Source organism: Ambystoma mexicanum, chromosome 6p (genome assembly GCF_040938575.1).
Source record: "Ambystoma mexicanum isolate Mex_15411 chromosome 6p, UKY_AmexF1_1, whole genome shotgun sequence".
Classification (NCBI taxonomy): Eukaryota; Metazoa; Chordata; class Amphibia; order Caudata; family Ambystomatidae; genus Ambystoma; species Ambystoma mexicanum.
Window position 1 is genome coordinate 653491334 of NC_090935.1, and position 17168 is coordinate 653508501.

The 17168-nt window shown below is 46.5% G+C and overlaps 1 protein-coding gene across 1 annotated transcript in view; it reads right to left on the reverse strand.

Annotated features, from left to right (window-relative positions):
* MCCC2 (methylcrotonyl-CoA carboxylase subunit 2) overlaps positions 1-17168 on the reverse strand; it is a 501365-nt gene that overhangs the window by 445079 nt on the left and 39118 nt on the right. Inside the window, exon 3 of the mRNA XM_069627517.1 lies at positions 2455-2539. Within this exon, the coding sequence (XP_069483618.1) occupies positions 2455-2539 (85 nt within the window). The remainder of the gene's footprint in view (positions 1-2454; positions 2540-17168) is intronic.

Consider the following 17168-nt stretch of genomic DNA (forward strand, 5'->3'; position numbering starts at 1 on the left):
GTGATTGCCATCGTCCAACAGGCAAAGCCAATAAGAAATCCCCTCGACAGGCACTGGAGTCGTATAAGGAACAGGGTTCCCCCTCGAATCCACGCAGACAATCAAACACACCTACGCGCTACATCACTCGATCATTTCGGCCTAGCTGTACACATAATCCCATTCACAAACTCCACTGCCACCAGAATGCAGCTGGCCAAGTCCAATTGGCCTTGCTGCACATATTCTACTGATTTTGCACAACCACTGCACCATGCCTAGCACTAGAATGCAACTACACTCCGCTCAATCCACTCTTGCTGCACACATGCCGAGTGCACCCAAGCACTATTTAGTACACTACTCTGTCCACTGACCTGGACTATGGTCCCCAACGGTCTTCAACTGACAGTGCTTTGGAATCATACCAATGATAAAAGGTGCTATACAAATGCCCAATAACATAACAGTGCACCCATTTTTTTTTATAGGACTTGAGCCCTGGTTTGCGCTTCCCTTATCTCAAGCGTGGTGATCAGTGGGAGCATCCACATGAAGGAATGACCGGGCCAAGAGTTTAACTAGCACAGACCACAAGATGGCGACCCACAGTTTATGCAGGGCTCGTCCATGTGCGCTGCACAACAGTAACGAGGCAGTATGTGCATTGTGGTTCACAAGGTGCCCCCACAGAAACAAATCACAGAGTAGCAAGTGCAGAAAACACCTAAATGTGTGGCACACCCTGAAGTAGCATGTACTATTAGTCATGTAATTAACAACAGTCTAAAACGTACTGGTCCTTTGATGACAAATAGTGGAACCAAAGGGGATCAAAACCTACTGGCATAAAACAACACCACATTGATGATAAATGCACAGAGATGTTGCCTGCACATTTTCCTCTCCTGGCACTCGGAGCAAACACTGATCACAGCTACCTCTTCCTTACACAGGTGAATAGTTTTTGGTACCCAGGGGTCCACTTACCCATGTTTGGAGGATATTAACAGATGAAAAGGTCCAAGTGGCAATCCAAAGGAAGAAAATAGAACAGCTGCGTTCCTAGCAATCCAGATTGCTGCTTTCCTACAGCCCCGGGAGCTCATACCAGTTCTAATTTGGCCAGTAAAGGCGGAAGACAAGATTAGCAATAGTCTTGGTGCCCCAATGTCCCTAAATACAGGGTTCCTCTTGGTGTCTCCCTGCAGGTATCCCGGCAAGCTTTTTACATTCCTTATTTACTAGAGTTGATAGAGCCTACAATCACTGCAGGGCTATTCTTAAGTCAGAACATCTGAGCCTGTGAGCTTCTCACTGATACTTGTATAGCTACTGTAACCATTTAAGCTCCAGCTAATGAAGTCTCGACTATCCGTGGCCCCCACCGAAAGACGAATGCACGGCCGAGGCTACAATGAGGACCTTCTTGGGGCTAAAATGGTACATTTACATACACATTATTGAATCATAGAATTACACCAAAGATTTCTCTGGGATTTATAAAGAAATGGTGACAATGCAGCAGTCCAGGACAACGCATGCACTGCGCCTTCACTATACGAGCAGATCTCTGAGAACACGACAACATTTTCACCACCTGGTATGACTTCCAGGTCCACGCGTAAGGGAAATCTCTACTCACTCGCCATGCAACGGCTTTTCTCCCATTAAAACTTTACAACTCTCAAGGGAAACAAACCCTGTATTAACAACTTGTGTTTCAGAGTAATCAACCTAGGTGCACCAATCTAACATTCCCTGTCCCATCCCGCCCCGAGTAAAGAAGAATCTAAACATAGATCCTTAGAGCTTATCAAGAGTCCAACGCTATATCGCTGATGAATGATAAAACGGCCAAATAGTAGTCGATCTCCCAAATATCACTCCTCTGGGAGTCAAACGTAGTACTTAATGACTCCCAATCAGACGTGTGTTCTTGTTGAGATATAGATAGCACCATATCAGGCATTGGAGTAGAAGAACTCCCTGAAAAGACAGTGGCCATGGAACCACATTCATATTGATTGCTCAATCTGCTGCTTTCAGAGCCATTGACCAGATGGTGTACTCCACTGTTCAGAGCAATCGGCTGTACTGAGGAGGACAGCCCTTCCAGGATCCAGACCCTTCCTTCAGGGGCGTTGCTAGGGGGGGGCTAAGGAGGCTATAGCCCCTGATCTTTTGGTTGTAGCCCCGGATAGAATCTCAGGAGCTACAGCCAAAAGACTAGCTAGCCCCCAGTCCCAACAGTTCTGACATCAGCTTAGCCCCAGGTCTTTTCCAGACCTAGCAACTCCCCTGCCTTCCTTGACTACTATACCCGTGAAGTTAAACTAATTAGGTCCTGATTATTTCATTAAAACTCAAATGGTGCAACGCAAGATCACATATGAAAGAGAGCAGTCTTGCTTGGCAATGTTCAGTAGGATAGTTCTGTACTCGAATAGATTGACTGGAAAGCCATATACATACCCAGGATCCAAGAGGCCATCAATTCTCTCTCTGGGCAGCAGCTTCCCTCTCGACGAGTGACGGTCCCGGGCCTTTACTCCTCCTCCTGTAGTTGGAATATTAAGATGTTCTATTTATCAAATTCAATTTATGCCTAAACAGGATAAACACTAGACACTGTGACCGCAGTGACTCAGACTAATAGTCCACCGGACTACTGCATTAACACAAAAGAGCTTTGGATACCTATGTAACAATGTAGGGGTCACGCACCTTCAGTACATTAAGAGGGGAATCAAAGCATCATAGGGTGAAGCGCGCAGAAGCAAGTGATGAATAAACTTGCAATGATGTCCGGCAGGAAGCAGGGAGTGCATAGTATTAAATGTCATTATATTTTGCAAAAAGAAATAACGCAATTTAGTCACAAAGTACAGAATACATAGCTTGTAAAATGATGGTTAAAAACAACTCCAAACAAAAACTGACCAATATAGAACCTTCTCATTACATTTCTTCATGGCATGTAGGAATGTGGGATATGTGCACGCCATCTGTTATGTCATGTGTAGCATCATGAGCAGTGCATGTTGGCTGCATTGTGGCTGCGTTATGAACCATACAGTAACTCGTAAATGCAACCACAACTTTTTCTTTAAAGTGTGCGTTTGAGCATAGTTTAGAGAGCTACATTTGAGTGGGTCATGCTGGTTTGTTTGTTCATTTTTCTTATAAAGCGCGCCTGACCCAGGTGTAGCTGGGCGCTTGCAGTACAGATTATAGTTACATATGATTACAGGTGGGCAGCAAATACATAATACAACCAGTACATAATACTGATGTGCACATAGATGTGTTCAGGTATACAGGGGCGCAAGACACATGCGTAAGTACAATATACAAGTGATCCGTACAAGGTGTGAGATAATCTGCTGGCGTCACAGAGTTAGACAGTTTTGGGTTTGTTTTTGTTCAATAACCATGAGATGACATGGCTTCTGGATTCTTTAGGTGATTGTGTGGATTTGATGTTCTGAGGAAGTGTGTTCCATTATTGGGCAGCAAGAACCGGGAAACTAGTTCTGGCCGCCTTTTTAAGGTTGTATCTGGGCACCACGAGGCAGGAGGTGTTGGTAGATCTGGTGGTTCTGGCTGAAGATTTATGGGTAAATTTGTCTGTAATATACGGTGGGGCTCGATGGTTCAGAGCTTTGTGGGCAAGGCAGAGTGTTTTTAGGTCAATTTTTTCTTGTATGGACAGTCACTTACAGTGTCTTCTAGTAGCCGAGATGTGCTCTCTTTTGGGACTGTTTAATGCTGCTCTAAGCGGATTATTTTGCAGAATCTGCAGCTTGTTGTTTATAGATTTGTTGGGACCTAGATATAAACCGTTGCGGTAGTCAAGCTTGGATTGTATAAGTGCTCTGGCCAATGTGAGGCAGCTGTCAGAGGATAGTAAGGGTCTGCAAGCCCTGATCAGCTTGCCTGTATAGGCAGTGGCTGAGGCAGTCATATTGACTTGTTTAGTAAGGTTGCAGTTGGCATCGAGGTAAAACCCTAAGGTTTTTACAACTTTGGCTATAGGTATGTTATTCCCATCTATATGGATTCTAGTGTAGTTGGGACTGAGTTTTAGTATGTTTTTGGGGGATCAGACTATGAGCAACTCAGTTTTATCATCATTCAGGCAGAGGCCATGAGTGGCCATCCATGCCTGAATGATGGTGTAGACTTCGTTGATCCGGCAGACGTCTATGGTTACAAGATCCTCTCAGCACCTAGATCTACCCGGCCCGGAGGGGGTGTTGCTCTGATTTTCCATAAGTGGATTGCTACTTCTATCATCCCCACTCAGACCTATTCCTCTTTCGAATGCCTCATCTGTAGGCTCTCTCTCTCCCAGCCACTCCCTTACTATTGCTACTGTCTACCGGCCCCCTGGCCAAGTCACCTCTTTTCTCTCTGAGTGGGCTGACCTCTCCTCAGCCCTCTTGGCCTCTTGGCCTCTTCCTCTCAACCCGTCCTCCTTGGGGAACTCAACATCCATCTTGATTCTCCCTTTTCTCTATCTACACTCTTTCGCGACCTCTGCAATTCACTCTCCCTCTCCATCCTTCCCTCCGGCCCTACTCACTCTGCTGGCCATACACTTGATGTCTTGATCTCCTCTGGCCTCCCACTGTCTACCCCGCTCATCACTCCTCTCTCCTCTCCTGGAGCGATCACTCCCTTCTATCCTCTTTTCTTCCCATCTCCTCCCCTCCAGCCAAGCCTGCCCCAAGACTGCCACCCACCTTCTCAGACATCCGACCCATGAAGCGCGTGTCAGTCGAGGCTTTTGCTGCCTCCTTCTCACCCCCTCCTCCACTTCAGGCTGACACTCAGCCCTTTCGCTGCTCTACTCCTCTATTACTGCTACCCTTGATACTCTTGCCCCTGTCATGAGGACCCGCCTTAAGCCCAAAGCTAAGTGCAACACTTGGTTTGACTCTGACCTATCTTCACTGAAACATAAGTGTAGGGCGGCTGAGAGGAAATGGAGGGCCTCTTGCTCATCCCCTGACAAACTGCCCTGTCGCCTTCTCCAAAGGCAATATCACCTCTCTGTACTAACCAAAATGCGAGCTCATATTCAAGCCCGTGTTTCTGCAGCATCTAACAACTCGGCCAAACTCTTTAAAATCTGCAAGGAGCTGGCCAACCCAGCCGCAGTATCCACCTCTCCTCTCGCCTCTCAGGCCCTTTGCAATGACCTTGCCTCACACTTTATCTGTAAAACTAAGGTCATCCTGTCCGCACTCTCCTCCTCTCCTTCTCCCCTCCCCTTCCCTCCTCTGCCTGCTGGTACTCCCTCAGATTCTCCTCCTCCCTCTTTCTCCGCCTTTCCTCTTTTCTCCCCTGATGAGGTTGCCAGACAAGTCCGATCTATGAAAGCCTCATCAAAACAGGTTCATCCCTGTTCCTCCAAAACCATTAAAGACCACATTGACACCCTTGCACCTGCCCTTGCAGACTTCTGCAATCTCTCCTTTGCCTCTGGTTCTTTCCCCTCCCCCCTGAAACACTCCATTGTGCATCCTCTACTCAAGAAACCCTCAGCTGATCCCTCCTGTCCAGCTAACTATCGCCCCATTTCCATCACCCCCTTTCTGGGTAAGCTCCTTGAAAAGCTTGCAATCTCTCATCTCAACCTTCATTCTGACTCTGTCGGCTCACTTCATGACCACCAATCTGGCTTCAGAGCCTCCAGAAGTACAGAAACTGATCTCCTGAACATCCGTGAAGATCTGCTCTCCAACCTTGACTCTAACATTCCCTCCGTCCTTATCCTACTTGATCTCTCCTCCGCTTTTGATACGGTCAACCACACCATCCTGCTCAATCGTCTCCGTGACAAACTTGGCATCACTGATCAGGCTCTGGCTTGGCTTACCTCCTTTCTCTCTGATCGACCTTCCCAGGTACAACTTGGGTCCTTCCTCTCCTCTATCTCCCTCTCTACCTGTGGTGTTCCTCAGGGGTCTAATCTCTCGCCCTGGCTTTTCAACCAATACTTGGCAACCCTTGCCTACTGCATCTCCATCTTCTGCTCCAACTTCCAATGCTATGCTGATGACACACAACTCATTTTCAGGCTTCCCTCTGCCACCTCCCCTTCCTCCCTCATCTCTGACTGTCTAATCACCATTCAAAATTGGTGTGCCGCCAACGATCTCTGTTTAAATGCTAATAAAACCGAGATCCTGCTCATCGGCACACCCTCTCCTTCCTTCCCCATTACTCTCTGGCCTGCCTCCCTCGGCCCTCCTCCTGCACCTACCTGCGAAGCAAAGAACCTCAGGGTCATCTTTGATTCCACACTATCCTTCTCCTCACAAATCTCTGAAGTCTCAAAAAAATCTAACTTCTTACTACACCTGCTCAGAGGTACCTTTCCCTTCCTCTCCTTCCCACAGAAGCTGTCTCCCAAGCTCTGATTCTCTCTAAGCTGTACTACTGCAACAGCCTCTTTCTAAAGCTACCTGCTTCCACCCTCCGCCCTCTACAGCTAATCCAGAACAGAACTGCGAGACTTGTCCTTGGCCTCAAGCCCCGGGATCGTATCTCTCCAGCACTGAAATCCCTCCATTGGCTCCCAGTGGATGCAAGGATTCAATTTAAAACCCTTTGCATTGTCCACAAGGCTTTCTGGGGCTTGGGTCCTAAATACCTTCAACTATCCCTCCTTAAATACCTCCCTTCTCGAGCCCTTCGCTCCTCTACTTCAAACTCCCTCAGGGTCACCCGCTTTTCTAAGAAACGTGCAGGGGGCAGATCTTTGTCCTCGGCCGGAGCCTCCCTTTGGAAAGGCCTCCCTGCCACCCTGAAACTGGAGGGAAACCATCTACGATTCCGGAAGCTCCTTAAGACTTTCCTCTTTGCATCTGCCTTTGTCACTCTCCTCCCATGTGTATCTGCCTTCTTTTCTCAGCACTGCCTCACCTGCCAACTGGGCCCCCTTGGCTCAATGACCTGCCCTCTTGGACTTCCTCCAGCACTGCCTCCCGGCCACCCCTGCACCGGGGCCTGTTATCTGTACCCTCACAGGTCCCCCCACTCCTCTCCTGCACTTATCAGATGTTACCCTATCTGACTTGCCCTGCACTGCACCCTTCACTGGCTGCACAAATCACTGCTCTTATCACCTTATTTATTTACTTATGTATCCACTAACTTATTATTTATCCTATACCTGCACTTGTTTTCCCCCCCTCCCTTTTTCTTTTGCACTTCCCCCTTTCCCATGCACTTGCACGTTCTCAATGTCACTGGGCATTGAGAACGTGCAAGTACACCTGCACTTGTTTTCCCCCCCTCCCTTTTTCTTTTGCACTTCCCCCTTTCCCATGCACTTGCACGTTCTCAATGTCACTGGGCCTAGTAAGATCGTTTTTTTGTTTTCTCCCCTGCTCTCCCTCCCTTTGCCTGGTCACGCTCTGAAACACCTGTGTATGGGCGCGATATAAATAAAATATCATATCATATCCTATCATATCATATGCCGTATGTACCAGATAGTGGTAGGAGTATCTGGGTGTCATCTGCATAGTTAGTGTAGGCGACACCCAGACGGTCCAGTTTATAGAATAAGGGCTTTGTAAAGATATTGTACAAAGTGGGTGATACACAAGACCCTTGTGGGACTCCGCATGTGATGGGGATCGGGTCTGCCGTTGCTGTAGGCGAGAAGACGCGCATGGTCCTATTGTCAAGGAAGGACCGTATCCACATGATGGCGGGGTTCGAAAAGTGAACAGCCGATGACGGGTGTTCACATAGAATGTTATGGTCCACCAAATCAAAGGCTGCCGACATGTCTAGGAGGAGTAGAATGGCAACTTTACTTGGTATCACTAAATAATATCCCCAACAAAAATATCGCCGTAGATATGGCTGTTTGGTCGGCCATAGGTGATATTTTTGGGGGGATATTATGTGGGAGCAGGGGTTGCAGGGGTGTCCCCCGCACATTATAAAATGATGCAGGGGTTGCAGGGGTGTCCCGCGCAGGGTCCATGTGTGAATTTTGCCACAAAAATATGGTGATATTTTCGCATCGCAATATTTTTGCGGTGGCATTAATACATTGAACCCTTTACTTTGGTCTCTTTTAGGTCATCAATTTGGCTTTTGAGGTCAACAAGGGCTGTTTCTGTTCCATGTTGTGGTCTAAAGCCAGATTGACAAGCTCCTAGTAGTTTATTGAGCTCTAGGTAGTCTTGAATTTGCAAGTAGGCTACTCTACCTAAGATTTTCAGTAGGAAGTTGACTGTAGTAATCGGCCTATAGTTGGTGGGAATAGCCGGGTCAAGAGTTTGTTTCTTGAGTAAGGGGAGGTCCCAGACTGTTTTAGGTTACTTGGGACTGAATTATTAGCGAATGAGGAGTTTATTAGTTTAGTGATGAAGGGAGCTAAGTCCCTGGCCGCATCTTTAATAATCTGTGCTGGGCAGCTGTCGCCTTTACAATTCAAAGGTTTAAGTGAAGCTATCATTTTTTGTACTTCAGGGATGGAAACCTTGTTGAATTTGAAACCTGAGTTATGGTCAGGGCTGGAAGGCAGAGTGGGGCTAATTGGATTGGCTGAGGACAGTTGGAGTCATTTGTCTGCTATTTTGATCTGGATTCCTGAAATTTGGTTGGAAAGCGCATTTTGGATACTGGTACACCAGGTTTTATCCTTAGTGCTGGTATCTATGGGGGGCTGGAGGGGGGTTGGGGTTTTCTAATTCTCTAAGGATAGTGAATTGTTCCTTAGTGTTGGATCCTGCTTGATTGATTCGATCGTTATAGGTTTCTTTTTGGTTTCGGATGATCTCACTTTTGTATGTGGCAGTAGTATTGATAATGTTGGTTTTGTTTTCTGGGGTAGGAGATAATTTCCAAAGTGTTTCGAGTTTTCTTTTTTCTGCGCAGAGTAGTTTAAGTTCAGGGGTGAACCAGGAGTTCAGGTGTGCTCTGGGTTTACCTTTACCTAATTTAAGCGGTGCAATGGTGTCTATAGCTTTAGTTATTGGAATCATTGTAGGTGTCAACCAGTAGATTAAGGTCATTAGTGTCAGGTAATACATTGAGGGTAGGGATAGCCAGGGGTATTATGGCCTCAGCTGTAATATTACGTTTATTTCTGGTAAAACATGGTGCAACTGGAGGCTTTATTAAACTCTGAGTTGTTTACATTAAGTTCTAGGTATAAGAGGTGATGGTCAGACCACACAAGTGGTGTGGGGTCCTTGAGGGTGATGTTGCAATTGAGGTCTACTACCCTGTCAAGTAACCTTCCCTTCTCATGGGTGGGTAAGGTGCTGACTTGAATGAAGCCTTGTTCAGTTAGTGCGATGGCTAAGGAGGTGGCAGGTAAGTCATTTGGGTCATTGTAACCAAGGTTGAAATCCCCTAGAATAAAGTTTTGTGACGCAAGTTTGGTGTTCTTAGCTGCTAATGAAGTTATGTCTTCTTCAAAGGATCCTGGAGGACCTGGGGGCTCGTATATAAGGTGGAGAGTAATGGTATTTTTAGGGGATGTTTGAAGCTTGGCTGAGAGGAGTTCACAAGATGTCAAAGGAGGAGAGGTGGCTAATCTCATGTCTAGTATGGATTTGAAAATGATGGCCGTTCCTCCTCCTCAAGCGTTGGGTCTATCTACTCTGATGATGGAATAGTTGTCTGGAACAGCCAAGGTAAGGCCTGCAGCGTCATGCAGCCAGGTTTCAGTTACAGCAAGGAAATCGAGGTTGTTAGTCAGAATGAGGTCAGCAATCTCAGTTGCGTGGGCACTGAGGGACCTGGCATTTCGGAGGGCTCCTTTTATAGGTAATTTCTGTGTGTCCTTCAGGACATGGTTTGCGGTGTTGTCCAATAGGTTCTTTAACTGGTTGGTGTGGGTCCTTTTGCATAATTGTTTTTTGCTAGTAGATTTAGTGCAGCGCTTACTAATGGAGTTGGGGTTACGTTTAATTGGAAGGTTACAGTGTATCAGGTGTCTAGTGGCTAGTCTATTGTTGCGATCTGTTATGTCTGGGATGGAGGTGGAGATACTTGTGCGTGGATGAGGCAGTTTGGTGGGGCAGGGTATGTCATATTTAGCTCTAGGATAGTTGAAAGAGTAATGGGGGGAGAAAAGAGGTAGGCTTCATCTTGGAATTTCAGTAGGCTGAACTCAATGCTGGAAAGAAGGTGGTGGGTTTAATCATGGGCTTCTGGTAAGGGATAGCGCTTATGGTGATTAGGCGAACCCTTAGGTCAAGGTCTCTGAGGGGCTCCGACATGTGGCTGGGAGGCTGGCTGCTGTGGAGCTTTGAGAAGGTAATTATCAGCGGAATAATGCAGAGGGTGCTGATCATGATGGGACTATTAGCTAGCGTAAAGCGGCTATTACAGAAGCAATATTTTAGATAGTACAATCTAGATCAGCATAGTGTAGATTCATACATGGATCAAAACATTCAGTGCAGAATAGCTGATACAAGAGACTTTTGTGCATGATAGGCACGTACATTCAGGCAGAGTACATTCAGGCGGAGTGAACTATTTCACAAGTGAATTGCATGTGCAAGAAATGGGCTAGTATATTCTGGCAGAGTAGGCTATTTCGCAAATTGATCACATATCCAAAAATGGGATTACACTGAGCTGGAACTAAAGCGCATGTGATATAGGGCTATGGGTAATGATACAGAAATATACAACAGAGTGCTGGGTGTATTTAGAGTAAGGTAATGCAGGCACATAGTGAACTGTAGTCTGGAGAGGAGTGGGCACCAAAGAGAGCGCCACGCTGAGCTGGCTAGTTTAGCGTATGTAGGGTGCAAAGCTGTACCTATATGCAAAACAGAAGCAAAGATGACTAGATCTAATCACATGTTATAACAAGTACAGAGGTAAGGTGGTGGGCACACCAGTACAAAGTAGGCAGTACGGTTGGTGTGTGGGGTGCACAAGCCGTACATATATGCAAAACTGAGGCAATTGTGAATAGATCTAATCAAATGTCATTACAATTGCAGAAGTAGCAGAAAGTGGGTAATAAGGAAGGCACCCGACTGAGCTAGTTGGTCAGCATTATCATATGTAGGGTGTACAAGTAGTACAAATATGCAGACAGTGACTGGGTCTAAACAAATATTATTGCATTAGCATTTGTGAGGTGAATACTAAGGTAATACTGACCCCTTTCTTCCACACTCAGTTTCAGAATATAGTCATATCCCGTCTGAGGCACTCTGCTTAACAAACACTTAGCCCAATCTCTTTTATCTACATCATGAATTGCACAAGCCATCTCAAACGCTTCAATCCATTGGAGATCAGAACCCTCCACAAGCACACCAACCGAATCTTTCATAAACTTCATGGCTGGGGACCTGCCACTCAACTGGTTTAGCTGAAGTCTCCACTCTAGCTTTCTCTAGCTGCATTTATTTTTTCATTTTACTGGACCTAGCCTCTGCAACAGCGATGCAGGAGCTAGAACAGCTAAGCATAAGAGCACTAGCAAAGGGGCTAAACTGTACCGATGCGTGTTTCCTATGCTCACTCCTGTCTATGCATGCAGCTTCTAAGGGTAAATCCAGCCTAAGAGGTTCCTAGCAACGACCTGATTAAACTGGACACATCCCTTCTACAAGGGCTTCTAAAGACTCTGCCACTAGAACGATCAGGCATTTCAAAAGCAAAGCATACCAAAAAGTGAGCAAATGGGTACGCGTAACAGGTGTTACTTTTGTCTGCCTCCTCTGATTTTCCCTTTTCTCACAATGGTCTGGCCTATTCTAATTCTCCCGTCAGTATTCCGGAATCTCTTGTAAAACCATCTTCAAAATGATATTGCCCACCTCATCCTTGGTTTGCATCAATCTACAGATGTTTTACCCTAGTTTATTAAGTTCCTTGGCTGATAGTTAAATAGCACATAAACATCAAATGTTCCTCGTATCATCTATAGTTGCCTTTCCCATCAGAAGCCCTGCTTTGCTTTCGTTGTACTTCTCCCCACTACCCCATATTACGGTGTACAAATTCACTAGAACTAAGGGAGAAACTACAAAAAGAGAAAAGGGGAATATCAAACCATATCTATGCACTGGTGACTGGCAGTTTCATAAATCTGGTGTCGCAGAGAAACAGACAGTGAAACAAACAAATGAGTGATAGGTTTCAAACAGCGCTCAATCTCGTAGTTAATGAGTAATTAAACCCAATAAAATGTGTGAGTTTTCAATTCCTCAGATTTTATTCTTAGTTCCTTCAGTCAACACGTGTTTTGAGCCATTGCTCTTCATCAGAGCTCCAAACTAATCAACTCAACATTTTCATTAATATGATTTGAAAGTGTAATTTTTCAATGTATTAGTTTGGAGCCCTAAGGAAAAGCAATGTCTGAAAAACATGTGTTGGCTCAAGGAACTAAGAATAAAAATCAGAGGAATTGAAAACTCACATTTTATTGGGTTTAATTACTCATTAACTGACACTATATCAAAGATTTTCATTAAACTTTGAGGTTGAGTACTGTTTGAAACCTAGTGCTCATTTATTTGGGTCGTGAGGGGCACGATCCACATTCTAGGTTTCTCTGCAACACCAAATTTATGAAACTTCCAGTCACCAGAGCATGGATAGGGTTTGATTTCCCATTTTCTCTTTTTGTAGTTTCTCCCTTAAATCTAGTGAATTTTAAAGAGTGCATGTACACCGTAAAATGGATGGGGGGGGGGCAAGCCGACGAATGCAAAGCAGGGCTTCTGGTAGAAAGGCAACTATAGACGATATGAGGAACATTTCATTTTTATGTACTATCGATTGATAATACAGGCAGAGCTGATGCCTGGAACCCCTGTGCTGTTCTCTATCTATATGTGAAAGGTTCACGAAAGTATAATGTAAAGAATGGATAGGGTATCTGTACTTCTACCCTCTAAACGGTTCAGACAGAGCACCCCAGCCACGGTTCTCTATATGGTGGCTGTGGACGAGAAACCAAGGCTTAAGCACTCAGGAGGTGATGCAGGCTGGTTCTTAAGTACAGTGAGTCCCCAAGCCCCTAACAAAGGAATGTCCACACACCAAGTTATGCGATAATACAGCGCCTTTATATAAAATACGGTTCAGTACATTATGTACAATAAATAAGAACATGTTGTGCTCAGGCAGTTCTATTCAAAGAATGGCAAATATATATATACACTCTGTGTAGTACCACACTAGTTAAATTCAGTAAAACTGCACCAACTGCTGACAGTTTTAAATAGGCCTGTGAATTCTTAAGTAAGGTGCACTTTCATAGATCAAGGAAGAAAGGCAGGTAAGCTTCAGAACATAGGCAGTATATTTTCATGAGACTCAAATAGCAATATTGTGTGAGGACCACCCCCGTCCCCCCCAACCTGGGCAACCAGTAATGCAAAGTTTAGGGAGTACCTTATCTTGTCTTTTAAAGTGTAAGGAACTCATGGTCGCAACAGTAGAGATAGACACAAGTGATCACAGTTCAAAGGTGTTTATTAAATTGTAAATGTAGGGTGTAAAAACGGCTATTCTAAACCTAAATCTAAGATGGAGCAAGCGTCGACCATCAAATAAAAAAATAAGGCAGTCCTTGTGGCGGTGTGTCAAAATAAAAAGGCCTATACTAAAAGAAATCTATTGCCAATTCCTTACAACTAATTACAAAAAGAGTGTGGGATAAAACAATGACCGTCCTCCTGCCTAAGCCAGGATAGGACCTAAGAAACCCTGCGTCATACAGGCCAATTGCACTGCTGAACATCAATGCCAACATTTACTCTAAAATACTGGCAACACGCCTGTCTCAGGTGTTACCTGACATAATCCATCCCGACCAAACAGGGTTCATCAGAAACAGATACACAAACGGCAACATCCGTAGAGCACTGAATTGGGTGGATCGAACCTTCCAAAACTCTCAAAAACTAGTCCTCATGGCTCTCGACACAACTAAACGTTCGACAAAGTAGACTGGTCCTTCATGAAACTCACCCTGGAAGCCTTTGGATTTGGCCCAGAGTTTAGAACAATGATCCTAGCCAATTACCAAGCACCAAAAACCCTCCTTAGAATCAACGGCTCCCTCTCCACACCAATCTCCCTGACCTGTGGCACTAGACAGGGCTGCCCTCTATCCCCTCTCTTGTTCGCATTGATCATGGAACTCTTCGCTCAGTGGGTCAGGCTAAACAACCTCATTAAGGGCCCCTGCGTCGACACAAAATTGTGCTGTATGCGGACGACGTCCTTTTGACCATCTCTGAGCCCCACTCCTCGCTGCCACACGCCCTGGTGGAAATAGGCAGCTATGGTGGAGTAACCGGATTCTCAATCAATTTTAACAAATCAACGGCCTTGGGGATAGGCTTAACTTCGGCAGACAAGGAGACCCTCGCTGCAATGTGTCCAATCCAATGGAAAACAAAGGCGATCGCCTACCTGGGAGTCCAAATCCCAAATGACTCAAAGATGGTCTGCCAAGCAAATTTCCCCCTGCTCTTTAAAGAACCAGAAGCCGACCTAAAGCGCTGGGCATCTCAAGAAATATCACTGATGGGCCGAATTACCGCCTGCAAAAAGAATCTGCTCCCCAGATTCCTATACACTTGCTCAACACTCCCAATCATGATTCCGTCACCCGTCCTTTGCGGCCTACAGAGGAAACTGCTACAGTTCATCTGGAGGGGGAGGAAAGCCCGGATCCCTAGGGGAACAATGCTAGGCAGTGCAAGACTTGGTGGCCTGGGGGTCCCGGACCTGCAAAAATACCAAATGTCGGCGCAACTAGCATGCACACAAGCATGGCAGCCCCTCACGAACTGACCCAGATGGGTGGAACTGGAACAATCGCGCCTCCCTCTCCCCCTACGTTTCCTCCCACACATACCACCCCTGATGCGGAAGCGATGACAGGCTCTCCTCATGTCCACCAAACATACAGTGAACACCTGGGACAGAGCCCTGAAACAGAAAGGGATCCCGAGAGGACTAAGCCCCTCCTCTCCAATATTCCTGAACCGAGCCTTCTCACCCGGAGCACACCCACAAAACTTTAAAAACTGGATCGAGGGGGGCCTGGAGGCACTGGGACAGCTCTTCGAAGACAGATTACCCTGCACTTTCGAACAATGCAAAGAATCCTTCCGGCTTCAAGAGAGCGACAGATTCACCTATATTCAGCAGCGTCACTGGTGCTCACACCCGCAAACCCGCCAAGCGGCGACCCGAGCCCCCACAGCCCTGGAACTAACGCTCAAAGATATCCCGCCCCGGGGCAAAATATCGACTCTGTACAGACGCTTCCAAACAGATTTCCTATCCTCAAGAACCAGATCTATGGCACAATGGGAAGCAGACTTAGGCCACCCAATCGAGGACCAAGCCTGGGTGGACATCTGGACTCGCACTCATTCCACATCGACATGCATCACTAACAGAGAATGCTCGTACAAGATCCTACTACGCTGGTACTACCCCCCCCTTGATACTCCATCACATGAACCAAACCCTCAATCCAACCTGCTGGAGACGGTGTGGCCAAGTGGGATCCTTTTTTCATATGTGGTGGACCTGCCCACCCGAACAACACTCCCTCTGGAGCCCGAACCTATCCTCCTGGGGTCTCCCGTCCCAGGAATCTTCCCCCAATCAGGAGCTAAAGCCAAGCTACTATCCCAGTGCCTCCTAGCGGGTAGAATAGTGGTTGCCCGCACATGGAAATCGAATGAGGGCCCGCTCATGCCCCTTTGGTGGACAAAAATATGGGATGTGCTGATAGGGGAGAAGGTAACGGCAGCCAGAGCGGGCCGGTCCATCGCTTTCAAAATATGTGGGGACCAATAATCTAGTATGACCAGGAATTCCCGGCCCTGACCTTTAAACCGCAACTGGTCAGAAGGATCCTCGAGGGCAGACTTATGTCCTAGGCGCCGGAGGAGGGAACAGCGAAATGTGACACCTAGTCGAGATAATTAACGGTGGGGAGGGGAGTGTGGGATAAAGGTTCAATAAAGAAAGAAATGTTCACAAATAATAAGTCAGGATGTGATTGCCATGGGTCTCCCTTCCCCACATTTTCAGCACGGGACAAGGTGGGACCTTGGAGCACAGCACACGCTCGAGCTATCTCAGCACGAGCTGACAGTTCCGTTCCAGCTATCAGGGTCTTCGATGGTTAAGTCTCTTTTCAAATAAAAGTCTCTTGCCTTCGAGGGACAAATAAACAAAGTTCCTTTCTCAATGGAATTTGGGCGAGGACTTTTCACCCCTGGATCTCCCTCGACCGGGCTCTGACCCACTTGACAAGGGGGACCATTCACGTCCCCTGGTCTTCTAATGCTTCTTACTTTCACAAGTCTTAATGTCTAACAGTTCTTCAGGCTTCGCCCTGGATTGTCTGCTTCCCTCTGCCGGGTTTACTCTCGCCAACTTTACACAAACAGTTCACCATGGGACTTTAGACTTCGTCCCGTCTTGTTAGCATCCCTCTGCCGGATTCACTCTTGGCAACTTTTGCAATGCCTAGTTCAAGCGGGATTCATTTCCCTTTCCTTCACAATCATCTGTCGGTCAAAGACTTTCGACGATACAGAGAATTTTACAAACACTGTATGACCACTTTGAGCATTCTTTGCCTCTTCCCAAGGCCTTCTGGTTACAGTAGTCTCTTCTCATCTGGTAATCAACCAGTGTCCTCTGTGAGCACCCACGTGGTGCTGCAAGCCTCTGTTGCAGGATTTCCCCCTCTTTCTCAAAAGTTCCTATCAATCTTTCTAAGTTAAAATTTAGCTGCTTCCTACTTTTCGTTCAACACAGTTCAGTTTCTTATCAACTCTCCCCTCGACTCACCGGCTGTGATGAACTGCTTGGCTTTCTTCTCCTTTGAGTCAAGGTTGGTACCATGGAGACCAGCGTCTCTCCCCGGGTTGGTTATCAGTGGGGAAGAGACTTGTGTACTGTAGACATCTGTTGCAATACACGCTGGCTATTGTTCTCAGTCTTAGGATTCCATCTGCAGAGGTTTCACAAACCTTCGTCGGAAAGGGCACGGTCACTTCTCTCCTCTTCACCGCCTCTGTATGCACTGTATTTCACCTCCTTTTGAACTGCCGTGCAGAGATAGCTCGACATGCGGTCTGCCTTGCTCGTCCTGTGCTCTTGTGCTCCACCTTTTATCCCTGTGGGGAAGG